Consider the following 15,138-nt stretch of genomic DNA (forward strand, 5'->3'; position numbering starts at 1 on the left):
CTTGAGTATTTGTGTGCAGTCATAAAAGCAAATGGCTCCAGCACATCTTGGCAGATGTTGAACTTTGTCCTTTCAAATAAACCAAGCTGTCCCCACTGAGGTGCTGCACTGAGGGCACTGGGAATTCATTTCTGATTCATCTCTTTCTAGGTCATGGTGCTGCTGGCAGGTAATTAAATTAATCTGCAGTCAAAAGTACACTTGGAGAAACCAAAGGGAAATTCCTTTTGCATTTCTTCTGTTGTCATTCTGTTCCCATTTTTGATCACCTTACAAAGGCTGAAAGAAGATTGAAAAATGCAGGTTATTGTTTTATAGTGTTCCTTTGGAAACATACTGAGAAACCACTAACATGTAATTGTTCTTTGCTGTTTCAGGAAGCTGAAGCACTGGCCAAGCAGCAAGCGTGAATTTCAACTGCCTTAAATGTCTGTAAAGGGAATTTCCACAGCTTTTTATAAAATAGTCCAACTGTCTCTGCTTCAAGAAATGTAGATGTGATTTCTAACATTTGATTGGTGCTTGCAGCATTCACTGTCCATAACACAAACTGAACACAGGATGGAAATGGGAATTTCAGGGTAGGAGCAGGAGTGGGTTCTGATGGAAGCTGAAGCAATCAGACATGAATGAGTTACATTTAGTTTAAACTGTCCTGGCAATTCATCCATTTTGTGTAAACTTAAAGAAACTATTTTAGTACTAAAAATGCAGATGGGTTTTACCTAGAGATCCAAGTATTTAAACTATGGAAAACAGCATCTAAAACCTCGTCAGATACTAATTTAGTGCCTGAGTTGCCTCAAAAATGTTACTGAGTTACACAGTAAATTTTCAGTGTCTTTCCTGGTTTCAGATGAATTTGTAGGTGGTACTGTGTAGTTTAACCATTGTAGTCACTTTGGAAAGTCGTGCTTGTCTTCTGTAGAATGGATATTTAAGGTTTGTATTGTTACACAGTTGTACAGGTGATAAACCCCCAACAAACCCCATGTACTCTCATTGAAGGGATCTGTGTGGGCTCTTTGGACAGAAAGGGCAATGGACACGGTCCCTCACAGCTGCCTAAGCACGAGCAATGACACATCTGGGGCAAGATTCAATGTTGCAAACAAGCCAAAACAGCCAGAAATGGCCTTTCCTTACCTGTGTAAGGGTGAAAGCCTTTAATGTATTTCTCTACAAAAATACCAGTTCACACTGCTTAGAGCATTAAACATCTCACTGCATGTTCAAGTAGCCATTAGGTTCATATAGTATTTTTTCAAATGAGGAAATAAATGTTTGAATAGCAAAAGTTATTGTAATTAAGCAAGACTTCTTTTTTTTAAGGTATAAAAACTTAATTTCCATTCTTATTGCCATATCACAAAACTATAATAGGAATTTCAAATCTCTCAGTGTCTTGTGTGGATGAATTTACCACGTGCAATATTAACCTGTGTGTTCTCCCAGTGCTCATGAGGGAGCCTGTAATTCCTGACCATATTTTAATTCCTGATTTATCATTTTGAGAGCCTGGGAAGCAGTTGGAAGCTTGTGCTTACAAAAGCAGCACAGAATCACAAGGCAGAGGGATGTATGTATGGATGGATGGATGGATGGATGCTGCCTTACCTTAAAGATTAACACACACAAAACTGTGCTTTTTATTAACACCTTTTGTCAGGAGTTACTGCAGTTCTGTGAAATTTAAGATCTTTTGGGGATGGAAGTTTGGTTATGTTTTAAATCCAGCATCAGATTTTTGTTGTTCACTATGATTTCATCTTTCTGAACGAGGTTGTTTTTCTTTCTTAACATTGGCCAAAATCTTCCTCTGTGTCTAAATTCCTGCTCAAGTTTTGGGGAACTGTGGAATACTGAGTGAAGTGTGGTGAGGAAAGTGGGATTTGACACACAAGTCTCTGTACCCACAGCAGTTTGCTGTGCTTCCTGTGCACGTTTGGTGAATTCCAGCCATTATTTTGGAGAAGCTGTAATTAAAAGTAGCTGCCAAATTCTGTCAGTTCAGCGACCCAAAACATTCTGAAACGAGGTCAATCCCTGTCTCAACGGTCAAGAAAATTGCCAAGTTTAAGAAAGCAAAGTCACTGCCCTCGTCTGTCCCCCCCTTGCCATATGGGAGCATTCAAACTGTATCAGCATTCCTAAGGCAGCTCTGGCGAGCCAGGCTGAATTATTCCTTTGTCCGGGGAACAAGGCACCAACACAAACTGAAAATACCCAAAATCTCTTTGTTGTGTGTGTAAAACTTGAGTTTTTGGATGCAGATCTCTTGCATGACTTTAGGAGTGCCAGGAATCTGTTACCTCTGTGCTGGTTTTCTGTTTCCATGGGTGCAAGAACTGAATTTGTTCTTTTCTTTCTTATTTTTTCCTATGTAGAAAGCAGGCCTTGAGGATTTAACCTGTATGTTAACCATTCCTGTATCATTCCAATAAAGTTGGTTTAGAACACTTTCTCACTCCATGACTTGTTTGCATGTTTTGTTCACAGTTTGAAGTTTGAAGCTGAAAGAAGTGAATTTTTCAGATGGAAATACTGCCTTTTAAAAGCTCAGGATTTATACAAGGTGAACATCAGGGATCTGCTGCTGCAGATGAAGTCTGCTGGCTTGGATCTCTCACCTGTTGCAGCTAATGGGATTTAATTACTAAATGGGATTTAATTTAGGATGCACCTGTCCAAACTGTGTCAAGGTTTGGGTTATTCCTCATTCTCCTGCTTTCCCACTCCTTCCCCAGGGCAGGGCCAGTCGGAAGTGGCTGGGACACAGCAGCTGCTCCCACACTCAGGGCTCACCCAGCCCTCCCCTGCTCATTCACAAACTGTAATTCATTAGCTTTGTGCTGCTCCCAGCAGGGAGCTGTGCTGTTTTCTATTTGTGTTGCCATAGGGCAGTGCAGGATAAATTTTAAACTAAAACTTCACTTACACCTTTCCTGTTTGCCAGGTAAATCAGCAGGTACCTCCTTCTTCCTTCACTGAAGTTCTGCACCACCTGCAAGATCTGCAGAGTTACAGAAACGACATTCGCTGCCTCTGACCTGCCCTGGGGTTTGCCCAAACTCCAGACTTCAGTTTGCATTGTCTGGTGAAAACTAGTAACCTGATTTTTTCCAGAGTGGTTGGTAATTTGTGCAGGATCAGCTTCTGTGTGAGCAGCTGAAGCACAGCCAAGCACCATCAGGCACAGGGGAAAAGGGCCAGCAATGCCATTTCTAAGTTGTAATGAATCCCATTTACCCCCCGCGTATCCACTCCACTCATGCAACTCAGAAAAATCGCTGCTTTGCTTTTTTTTAATTAAAAAAATCCTAAAAACCCAGTTGTTATTCATTAATGTAAAGTTCAATGAAAATAGTTTCCCAAAATCTTTAAAACCCAAGCTACACATGTGCATGCAATGTGTGACAACTTTCCCTACACCAGACTGCTCAGATCCTGATCCCATGGCACAAATAAATCATTCCCAATCGTTACCATTTACTGAGTTTCCTGCAGAAATATTCTGTGATTTATCCATATTCTGGGATCTTGGTAGAATGTTTTAGATTGAAGAGTTCGTTATGACAGTTTTGAAGTTTATTATTAAAAATTTTCGACTGTATTGGTAAACTTGCAGAAATTAAAAAGAATTTTAAAAGTTTAGGTGATGAAGTAGAAATTGCTGGATTAATACAGGTAAGCACAATAGTGAGTACTGAGTATGCAAAATATATATATTGAGTGGAAAACACACATATTTAGTACAAAATTTAAGTGTTGTATTCATGAAGTATCAGACTTGGCCCAGTATATCTCATAACATGAACAGACAGTAATTCATTATGTGTATTATTATATATATATTTATAAATATTTATACACATACAGAATATAGTAAGTAATATATCATTCTTATGCTGTGATTCCTTCTCTTAAAGGTAAGTTTATTGTAAATATCATCAGGAACTTGTCCATTTCTTCATTTTAATTTGCTCACTATTTCAAAATCCTTAATAAAAGGAAACCAGCACATCATTAATCCAATGTCAGCATCACTGTAATTCCCACATGGCCTCAGTTCTTTCCGGAACCCTTTCCCAGCAGGCAGAGAAGGTTATTTTGGTTACACGGAGCGAAGTGGATCTCACACACATTTCCCAGCCAGGAGCTGCCCGAGTCCCGCCCGCCCCGCTCTGAGGGGCCGCAATGGCGCCCGGGCCCGCAGCGCCACAGCGCGCGCCGTTGCTGCGGCAACCAGCGGCCACTCAGCGGGCGAGGCGGGCCTATCCCGCCTTTCTATTGGGTATTACAGCTGTCAGTCAGCACTAAACCCCGCCCCCTTCTACTTAAGCCGCCATGGGCGTGCGTGTGCGAGGTTTCTGTGAGTGGGGTGGGGCGGTGTTAGAATGAAATTCCTTTGGAATGGGAAATAAAGGGCCGCAGCCGCTGTGCTTAGGAGAAAAACCACAACACAGAACACGATTTCTGACATAAAACCTTTCTAACCAGTCAATATCTGTGTCATGTTTATGTGCATGCAAAGTGCACAGCCTGTGCTGAAAGAAGGGACTTCTTGGTTTACATGCAGCCATAGGTCATATAGTATCATACAGTGAGGTATTTGTTTTCTCCATATATGAATGATATAAGAGTAATTTTTTATTCTTTTTCAATGTATAGTCAGCTCTAAATTCTGACATCCTTGCCTTGCTGTTTATCCTAACTGCAATCTGTGCTCAGCTTCTGAACTGACTTTGGTTCTATCTCATTCTGACTTTATTTCTGTAAATAAAAGGGAATTTCTTTTTGGTGAGATCTAATTGAGAGAATACAGTGATTTCCTTGGATTTTGATGCATTTACCACCTGAATCCCAGACTGGTTTGGGTTGGAAGCGATGGTAAAGCTCATGGGCAGGGACACATTCCACAGATCAGGTTGCTGGCTATGAAATAGAAGTTGATTTGCTTTTAATCACCCCACACAAATTACCTGACTTGATTTCTTCCTCTCTGTTACTTTTGTGTCTTGTTGAAACAGCTGCACAAAAATTCCAGCTGCAGCTGGCACTAATTGAAGCTTGGTGAGCTTTAAAACTGGTTGGAATTTGATCCACCCTGGTTCCTGCCCCCAAGGGCTGCGGGCAGTGACTCTGCTGGAGTCCCAGCCACACCTTCTGTGCAGAAATTGCTCATGTAACATGATTAAAAATCAGCTAATTTTGAACAGCTTTTAAATATTAAATGAGTTTTATATCAATTTGGTGGGAGTAAAAATAGCTTTCATTTTGCCTCCATAAAAACTTGAAATTTTTAATGAAATACAGGAGAAAATGAAGGAAGAGAGAGAACTTTACAGACTTCATTGAACCTGTATGGCCAGAAGTACTCCAAACCTAATTTCCAAGGCACAACATGATTTCCCACTGATGGGGGGGGCAGGGTTAGATTGGATATTAGGAAGAAATTCATCCCTGTGAGGGTGGGCAGGCCCTGGCACAGATTGCCCAGGGAAGCTGTGGCTGCTCCATCCCTGGATGTGTCCAAGGCCAGGTTGGACCGGGCTTGAAGCAACCTGGGGTGGTGGAAGGTGGCCCTGCCCATGGCATTGATGATAATTTGTGTCCTGCTCCTGTCATTTAACAGTGTATTTTTAGAATCTTTTGTCTTGTACTTAGACGAGATTCAGCTTCTGCTTGGTTGGTTTTTTTTAAATTCTGAGAAAAAGGAAATTTAGAAAAGTCACCAGCAGAAAACTCTTCAGAGTGTCTGTGGGCTGGATCCTGTGCTGAGGAGAGGGCTCAGTGCCTGAGCTTGGCTTCAGCTTGAAGAGGACACCAAAAACCACCATGGGAAGAGCCAGAGGTAATTTTTTAACCCCTAAAGAGCAGGTTTGGTCAAGGAGCATCACGACTGTGCAGAGCTGTCCCTTGGCTGCTGCCTTCAGGTTGGCACGTTGTCCTGTTTGCCAGTCACAGACACAGGGTATTTCATCAAAATCCGGGGGAAAGGAAGTGGCCAACTTCCTCCCCATGAGTGGCACATCACCAGACTCTAAATTTGGCTGCCTGTTTCCAAAGGGGAAGTGGTGCAAGTCCACGAGTCAGCTGAGCAGCACCGAGCTCCTGCCAGTGGAAGTGTTGGTGGAATTCGGTTCCGATTTCAGCCCCGACTCTCTGCTCCTTCCTCGTGCCCCGTTCTGGCTGTCGGCAGCTCCTCAGCATCACACCGTGGTCAGGAACATCTCAATTCATTTTCAAACATCCTCTTTTGGCTGTAGCCCTCTCTTTGTGTTCAAAAACCGCGCCCTCTCCCAGCGGGATCACTTCTGTTTTATGAGTTCAAAATGCTGGGGAGTTGCATCATGAGCACGTCAGGCTTCTTGTGCACAGGCAGCAGTGAGGAAAGGCTGGGGAACCGTCTGCCCCCTCCCAGCAGCTCTGCAGGACGGCTCTGGGCTCGGGGAAATCCATCTTGGACCTGGCTGGGCTTGGTGAGTTGGGCTTTTTGTGCCTTTTTCTTTCCCTTTTGCTTTGTTCCAGAACACAGGAACCACTTATTTCATTTGGAGGAGACCGGTTTTTCCAAGATTACCAAGTTTTAGCTCTTCATGAGCACTTTCAAATCAATAAACCAAAATTATCAGCACGTAAGGAGCTGGGTACCCTGAGGTCCTACAGACTAGGGTAAGGACCTGGTTACCCATGTCCTACAAGGCACAGAGCATTCCAAATTCCATGGATCTTTAGCAAGATTTAGACTGCCAATTCTTCTTTCTTTGGAAATTGGTTTATCAAGTTCCCATAAGTGCTTAAGAAAATGCTGCCCTGCTTTATGCATACGTAAATGACTCTGTTGATAACCAGGTCTGCTGCCTTTCCTGCCTGCTTTGGCCTGAAATTCCAGTGTTCCTTTCAGCTTCTTTGTCACAAAAATAAAGAATCCCACAAAAATAAAAAACCAAACAGTTGTGCTGTGCCAGTGTGTAATTTTTGGGGGAAAGGTGAAAATTTCCATCTCTCAAATAACTGGAGTTTTAGAATAGCTCCTGGAAGGAGCACTGGGATTGAAAAGTGACCCAGTGTAGTGAGGAATTTCAAATATACCAAGGTGTAGGGGCATGGTGAAAAGTGTTGAGCCACAAGCACACTTTGGGTCTGTGGATACTTCAATTATGCAGAGATTTAAAGGATATTTGAAGAACGGAATGATTTTCTTATGTTCATGTTTCCCATTCCTCTATAAGAGCAGTGGTTCAGGTCAGACTCTTTATATGAAGATTCCCATTGATTTTAACAGTAGGTGAATTGGAAAAGGATGATAAGGAACCATTAAGTATAGTAAATTGTTTTTAGATACTTATCTTTTCACTATTATCACTATTGAGGAAGGCAATTAACTATTTATATCTTTTAAGTTCATCATTAAGAGGAACTCCAAACACATTTGATCTGCATTTTGAATACAGTTTTGTTCTATTTGCAGAACTCTCCAGTTTTTTTGAAGCTCCTTGGCACCTCACAGAAGTGCTCAAGTCAGAAATGCCTCTAAATATGAATATAATCTTTATTTCCTTTTATGTCACCTCTTTAGCTCTTGGAAATGGTTGTCTTGTAATGGAAAACATTGACAAATTACTGATGGTATTGATACAGACAAGTGAAATGATTCTGCTGATTTTTACAGCTTATGAAGTACAATCTGTCTGAAGTAGCCACGATGAGGAAGAGACCTGGCAGCAGAAGGGATGTTACAGATGAAGCAGCTGATTAAAGCCCGTCCTGTACCTTCAGAATGATTTTTGTGGACATGGTAAAGAGGAAAAGCATGCAGCTTAATGTTTGCTAAAAATAAATGCTTGAGAGGGAAAGAAAAATCACTGTCTTCATGAGAAGTGCACAGTTCACTAGTAATAATAAGAATAATAATAAGAATATAATTATTATGTAATCGTTGTTGAATAATAGTTGTTGCTGTTGTGTTGTGCCTGTCTCTCCATCCCAGGGCTCCATGGAACTCTGGTGATCCCTGCTGCTCACACTTGTCACCATGCTGGCAGAAGGCATCCTAACGAGGCTCATCTACAGAGAAAGCTGTCATCAAGATAAGCCTCGCAAATCCCCTGCATCCCAAAAGGCCAAAGAGGGAATCTGGAGACAGAAACTTGTAGACATCCCAAGAATTAAAGGCTTTGCTGATGGATGTGAGGAGCGGGAGGAGCTCTCTGCCAGAAGCAGCCAAGGGGAAGCCGGGAGCAGCCCCCGATGGGGATCCACAGGGAAGGAGCCTGCGAAGGATCAGGGAATGCTGCTTAAAGGCACTGCATCCCCAGCTGTACACATCCCCAGGAGAGGAGGGAGCCTGGACCAGGTGGATTTGTACAGATCCTGGCCTTGCAACAGCATTTACCAGAACTACCCTGACCTGCAGATCGGGGGGGACCGCGTGGGGGGCCCCACGTGTGACTCGGGCTGTGTCCTGGACCGCGGGTGTGATGAGCTCCCCGATGGGCCTGTGCTGCTCTCCATAGACATTCCCCTGGGTCAGTCCCCTCTGTGCGAGCATCCCAAAAAGCCCACTGGGATGTCCCTGCCTGCAGATGAAGCTGGAGAAAGGAGCCTCCTGCTCAGCGAGGAGCCCCTGTCCAACTCCACGCTCAACAAGTACATGGAGGCCAAAGTGGCAGAGCTCTACAAACAGTTTTTTGAAGAAAGCCTGGCCAGGTGTGGTTCCATAACAAACCTGCTGACCTGCAGCTGGATAAGGAACAGCCTGGACCAGATAAGTGTTCAGATCTCCCAGGAGCAGAACATAGAAACCTCCAGAGCCAGGGGAGCCCTCCTGCACTCGTTGGCTTTGTTCAGCTCCCGCAACGCTCCCAACAGGAACAGCTCCGAGTTCAGCACCCCAAACCTCCAAATCTCCAACACAGGGGCTGCAAAATGGAGCTGCAGGATGGAATTCACATCCTGACTGAGCTGCTCAGCTCAGGACAGGGATGGGATTCAGGTATGAGTGATTCACTGCAAGGATTAGGTTGGGAAATGGAAACATTTGCACACTACACTTGTTCTAGTTAATATTTTGAGTTTTAAACCCCTTTGGTAGCAGGACAAGTAAAGGTCATTGTTTTCTGTTTTTTAATGGAGAATTTGAAATTAATTTCTCTCCAAAATGCTGGTTAATCATAATAATTGTTTTTATGATATATATAGAATCATAGAACTGTTGAAGTTGGAAATGACCACTAAGATCAAGTCCAACCATCAACCCAGCACCACTAAATCATGTCCTCAAGTGCCACATCCACACATAAAAGCATTCATTTTCTGCAAAATCAGCAAGCAAAGATGACTGCAGCATTCCTGAAAAAATAGTGCAAGATTCCTGCATCTTCATTTGGAAATTTAAATGCAGATTTTCATATGGAAATACTGCTGTTTAGCACTGAAACACATTTTCTCTCTTTGCTCTGGCTTCTCAGCAAATATTTCAGCTGGAAATTATTCATTATGTCACCACTGTAAAATGATAGATGAACTGGACTATTACCTGCTCTGCAGAAATTTTTTTTTTCCTAATAAAGTTTCTTGTTGGTTTTTTTGCTTGTGGTTGGGGTTTTTTTGTTTGCTTGTTTTAATCTTTATTTCTTGGGCATTTCTTAAAATCATCTGTGAACTCAAAGAAAATATCAGCAGGATTGAGAAAAAACTGCTCCTGAGGGAAAAGTGATCTGAGTGGGCAGTTAAAGGACTTCTCTCTCTTTATTAAAATGACAGGGAAAGATAATTCCTGATAAGGAAACAAATTAATAAAATCAGACTCATACACATCCAAGACGTGACTGGTCATTGCCTGATCCAAAATTCCCACTGACCTTGGTGCAAGGAGTGTGAGCAGAACTGAATCTCATCCTTGCTTTCTAGGAGCATGGCAGGAAAAGGATGATTTGCTTCCCTATGCATTGCCCCAATTCCATGTGTGTCTCATCAATCTCCTCCTCAGCGTTCAAAATCAGGCCAGGAGTCCTTTGGAAGGGGCCAACTGACTTCATTAAATTTCAGAGGGGCGCAGGGTGGGCAGAGCTCTCCAGATTTCCTTGGTGGAGGCGCCGAGAACAATTTCCCTGAGGCTGAGATGGGAAATGTTCCAGAGGGCAGCAGCAGCCAAAGGCTTTGCAATTACCACGGCAAGAAGTGCTCGGTGCCATTTGTGCTGCCGTGCCCCAGCCCTTGCTTCCCCCTGGGATCTGTTTATAGTGCAAGCCCAAGTCTGGAAAGGAGTTAATTGCGCGAGGTTCTTCCTCAGGAAATGAGGAAGTCGGAGGTTAAACCTGAGCTCCAGGCTGGGGTGGTTTTCTGCCCTTCCCTGGCTGAGGAATGCGTTGGAGGAGCCCTCTCTGCTCTGCTGCTCTCCCCAGCCCAGGGATCCAAACCCATGGATCAGCAGCAGCCGCTGCTCTGGGACAATCCCTGATGGATCTGCTGCTCCATCCCGGGACAGGAATGGAGTGGCACAGGAGAAAACACCTAAATAATGACAGTTCACCAAAACCTGAGGTCATTGGGAGCTTGTGTTCATCCCATCCCTTCTTAGGACTGGTTTCAGAGCTTGTTTTTAAATTGATTTTATTAAATACGTGGGTAATTTTAGCTGGAATGAAAATAAAACCACATGACAGCAATGTTTTGAGAAAAACAGGTAATTTAGACCACCTCAATGACCTCTGTTTTTACAGCACAAATTGAGGTGCAGGTAAATGCACATGGTTAATGTAAAACACATTATATTTTGTTACTCATTTTTATGTCGTTTTGCCCATGGAAAAATATTGTCCATGTGCTTTCCCCCCAGCATTTGTTAAACTGGTTTAACCCACAATTTAAGTAATTTCTCAAAATTAATTTCTCTCTGTAGGAAGAAAGATGTTGCTATAGAATACCTTTTAGGGGCAAGATCTGTCAATTTCTAAAAAGATGAGACAAATACAGTTATTACTAACTTAAACACTACTTTAATTCAATATTATTTAATATTATTTTAATTGACATGTTGCAATCCATGACCTGCTTTGGATTTATTTATATTTGGAAGACGCTAAGTCCCATTATGACTTTGAGTAAAACTCCATCAGCTGCACTGGAGCTGTGCCCATTTTCACTAGGAGGAAAAATGCCTCAGTGAACTCCAATTCCATGGGGAAAATCCCTGGAAAGGTGCTTTTCCAGCCTGCTGAAGGGCAGCAGCTGGAATCCATTACCAAGGAAAGCAGTGCCATATTTTACAGGGCAGACATCCACGGCCAGATTCTGCCTGGAGTTGATTTTTATCCCCATGCCAGAAAATCTGATGTTGGAGGAGAAATACTGGCAGGGAATTTTTACCTTCCTATCCAGCTCTCATTCTGTGTTCCCACAGAGGAATATTCACCAGGTCCTGGGAGCCAGCCCCTGTAGAAAGCTGGACTCTTTATTTGCATTTCCCCAATTAATCCTGCAGACAGGATGTTCCCCAGCCTGCCTCAACTGCGGGAATTAAACCCCTCTAGAAAGTGACTTCGTCAACCTGGAGGATAATTAGGATTTTTATACATTACCAATTTTTCTGAGAGTTATTAAATAGTCAAATGGTGATATCTAGTGGTGGTTTCCTTTAGTACCTTCCAGGTCAGGATTTCCAGGGCTTTACAACCATTTTGCAATGAAATCTCAAAGTGTGTCTTTCTCTGGAGGGAGGATTATTTCCCATAAAAAGGATGCCCAGGTGTGCAGAACAACAACTCCCATCAATTAATGTTCTATTCCAGGAAAAATCAAGAAGGATTTAAAACCTGCAAGGCCAAACCCTTCACTTTGGGACTAAAAATGCTGACTGTCAGAAAAATCTCAAACACCAAATATTTGTATTTTTCCTTCATCTCTCTTTTATTCAGGAAAAATCCATTTGCTTGTTAAACAAATGAAACTAAATCTGAGTGGCTTTTCTTTTCACTACTTTTAGTGGGCTGAAATCTGCTTTTTAGCAGAATGTTCTTTCTTGCTCTCCACTAGTTTATACATAGCATGGCAAAACTGATTTTTTTTCCTCTCTGTTTTTTTCCTGTTTTAAATACAGATTTCAAAAATCCAGATATTCGATTGTTATTACCCTCATTTTCTTTTCTTTACCAGAATATCCTCACCACTTAATCATTGCCTGCTTTTCCTTTGAGTTCATTTATTTGTGACAATCCCATAAATCTGTTGGGAATATAAATCACTTGTGAGGGTCAGTGGTGGTTTGGTAAATGAGTGCCCAGGTGCTAATGAACCTTTCACTCCCATATTCACCATTATGAGGGGGAAATAAAAGGATTTAGTGTGGAGCTGTGAATCCCAGGAGGTTGAAGATTTTTCCTTTTCCATCCTGGTCCATGTAGGGCTTGTGGATATTCCCCTTCACTTGCGGGCTGTGCTCTTGGGAAGGCAAAAAATCTGGAGGAATATTTGATGTACTGGAGCAAAGTGGGAGGAGATTTGTGTGTGAAGCTGAGTTATTGAAACTTGTGGGGAGTTCTGTGTGATCTGTGTCCATCAAGACTTTGTTTTCCTCCTTTGTTTTCCTTTGTTTTCCTCCTTTGTTTGTTTGGGGCTCTCTTTGGAGCAGGAAATTTGTTGCTATTTTTTACAGCCCTTTAAACTGCAATGCCTTGGGAACAATGTGGCATCCCAGCACTTTTCCTGGGGCTTTTTTGGGTGGTGTTTCTGAAAGAAAGGTGAGTGATGAGCTGGGGCTTGCAGGGGTTTTCTGTGTCCCACCACTGCTGCTCCTCCTTGAGGATAAGTGGGAGCAGCATCTTTCCTAAATGTGGCTCTGGCTGGGTAAAGCTGAAATATGGGCTCTGTGGAACTGGATGATTTTTGAGGTCCCTTCCAACCCAAACCAGTCTGGCATCCCAGGATTTTTTTATCCTTTTTCCCCATGCTGGTATAGAAAGGGTTTTCCTGTCTCTCACTCCTGCGTTGGGGCTTTGCTTTCCTGGGCTCTGGTTTGCTATTTTGGGATCCTTCATCCTCCTCAAAAAAGTTTCTAATTTTGTGCAATAATACAATTTCCTAATCTGCTATGTTGCTGTTTCTTGTTCTCATTCCCCATCTGCAGGGATTACACACTTCTGCTTTCCATTGCCAAATTTCCAAGACCCATGGACCATTTATTCCCTTTCTCTTTGTAGCTCAACTGTACAAAGTTGATATTTCAATAATTAAGTACTAATCTGAGAGGTAACAAAAGTTAACAAAGATGAGTGAGAGAATACCCAGACCTGCTGTCACTTTTTTTTATTATTAAACTGTGTTGGTTCTTTGTTTCAAATGGGTGAGATTTATGAGTGTAATAGAATAGGGAACAGAACTGCAAATTAATTTCTTAAAAATCTTGCCTTGAAGTTTTAAACTACCAAATTTTGTTCCTCTTTCTTGGTAATTGAATTATAAAAAACTCTTTCCTAGAATAGAAAGCAAAACATCCATGTTGCCCACGTTAAATTTATACAAATCAGAGTGAGAAATGCTCTGTGTGGATATTGGTGCTGGTGTTTGCACAGCTCTGCTCCAGCTCAGCCATAAAACAGCAAGGTCACTGATCACAGGCCAATGGCTTGGGGACAGTTTTATTGAATATTTTTATATAACAAAAGCATCCTTGGAAATAATCACCTGCTTATGTTTGTTCCACTAAGAGAAACAGGGAACGTTTGGATTTCTCCTGACCATGTGTGGGACCAGGGTGTGGTGTCCTGGGGGCAGCCAATAAATGGGAACTGATCTCTACCCTGAGGTGAAATCCTTTAATTAAATATTCCAGATCTCATTATTAAGGAGGCAGAATGTGCTCACAGCTCTGCTGAGATGCATTCTTTTAACTTGTTCCTTATCAATATTCCAGCTGCTCGATGTGCCTCTGTTTGAATCCTCCTTAAACCCAGATTTTTGGCTGGGATCGCTGATGCTCTGTTGAACCTCAGCCTGCCTGGGTGCCCGCAGGGCTCCCCACTGTCTGCAGCCCCAGGTCACTGCTCAGTGTCCCCATGGCTTGTGATGTGCTGGCGGGCCCCACGTGGTGGCTCGGGGGTTTCCAGGGTTTCCTCTTCCTGCTGCCCCCAAAGCTGTGCGTGGGATCCTTCCCAGAAGGGGAAGTGGGATGGGTGGCTTGGAGCTTTATAGGGTAAGCAGAAAAAAAAAATAAATTAAAAAAAAAGGTTTATTTCTAAAAAAGGGGGGGGAAAAAAAAAGGTGGTAATACTTAAACATCTCCTGGGTGCTCCCAAATATCTGTCCCAGAGGAGCTGGAGTCTGAATTTTGGTCACTGATATCACATCCCACAATAACTCTGTTCTTCTCTCATTCCACCAGGAGCAAGGTGCCCATCAGCACAATTGTGAGGATCAAAATCCAGCCTGGAGACTGAAAAATGCACGGAAGAGCATTACATTAGGGGAAAAATGAAAGCCTGTCCATAAACATTGGATCAAATGGTGCTCACATGAAAAAGTGGATCAATAATATCAATAGCCATTACCAGAGGAACAGCATGAATTCTGTTATCATAGAACTTTGGAAAAACATTTTGTCTTTGGCTTTTGGCTTGTTTTGTAGGTAATATATAATGAATTTGGTGGTCTTATAGGTCTTTTCCAGCCTTAATGATTTTATAAGGCAGCTTTCTTTGAAAAATGGAGCATATTTTAAAATTATCCTCCCTGCTGACCTTCCTGAAATTCTGTCCCAGCTCTGCTGGGTTTTTTTCTGATTCCATCATTAAATAAATATAGATTCTACACACAAAAGCAGTTTCCAGGATGCTGTTGGACTGCAAGGCTTTTCCCCCCTCCAAGATGCGAACTTGGCTTAAGGAAAGTGTAGGTGAGCATTAACTGTTTGTTTTTTAGTAAGAATAGCAAAAGACAAAATGGATCATTTGGGGATGGAGGGGAATGGGAGCTTGGCAGAACTCCTTTCCCATGCTGCCAAATAGAACAAGTCCTCAAACCCTTAACTTTAACACCCAATATTTCAACAGAAAGAGGAAAATATGATGGCTTGGGACGTGAGCCCAGGCTCAGAAATGCTTCCATGGCTCTTCCTCTGGCTAAATAATTCCTTAATTA

The 15,138-nt window shown here is 42.5% G+C and overlaps 2 protein-coding genes across 3 annotated transcripts in view; both read left to right on the top strand.

Moving 5' to 3' along the window:
• Positions 1-2,467, top strand: part of SH3BGRL (SH3 domain binding glutamate rich protein like) — a 31,504-nt gene extending 29,037 nt beyond the window's left edge. Inside the window, exon 4 of the mRNA XM_074551282.1 lies at positions 378-2,467. Within this exon, the coding sequence (XP_074407383.1) occupies positions 378-410 (33 nt within the window). The 3' untranslated portion in view covers positions 411-2,467. The remainder of the gene's footprint in view (positions 1-377) is intronic.
• A 2,840-nt stretch (positions 2,468-5,307) lies between these two features.
• On the top strand, positions 5,308-9,635 carry LOC102068884 (TLR adapter interacting with SLC15A4 on the lysosome). Of its 2 annotated transcripts, XM_005488214.4 has the most exons (3): positions 5,311-6,482; positions 7,676-7,801; positions 7,994-9,634. In XM_005488214.4, the coding sequence occupies exon 3, from the start codon at positions 8,039-8,041 to the stop codon at positions 8,960-8,962; it is 924 nt and encodes a 307-aa protein (XP_005488271.2). In that variant the 5' UTR covers positions 5,311-6,482; positions 7,676-7,801; positions 7,994-8,038; the 3' UTR covers positions 8,963-9,634. The 2 variants fall into 2 exon arrangements, with proteins under 2 accessions (XP_074407575.1, XP_005488271.2); XM_074551474.1 differs by having other exon boundaries at positions 5,308-6,482; positions 7,676-9,635.
• The last annotated feature ends 5,503 nt before the right edge of the window (positions 9,636-15,138 follow it).

The sequence above is a fragment of the Zonotrichia albicollis genome, chromosome 14 (genome assembly GCF_047830755.1).
Source record: "Zonotrichia albicollis isolate bZonAlb1 chromosome 14, bZonAlb1.hap1, whole genome shotgun sequence".
Taxonomy (NCBI): Eukaryota; Metazoa; Chordata; class Aves; order Passeriformes; family Passerellidae; genus Zonotrichia; species Zonotrichia albicollis.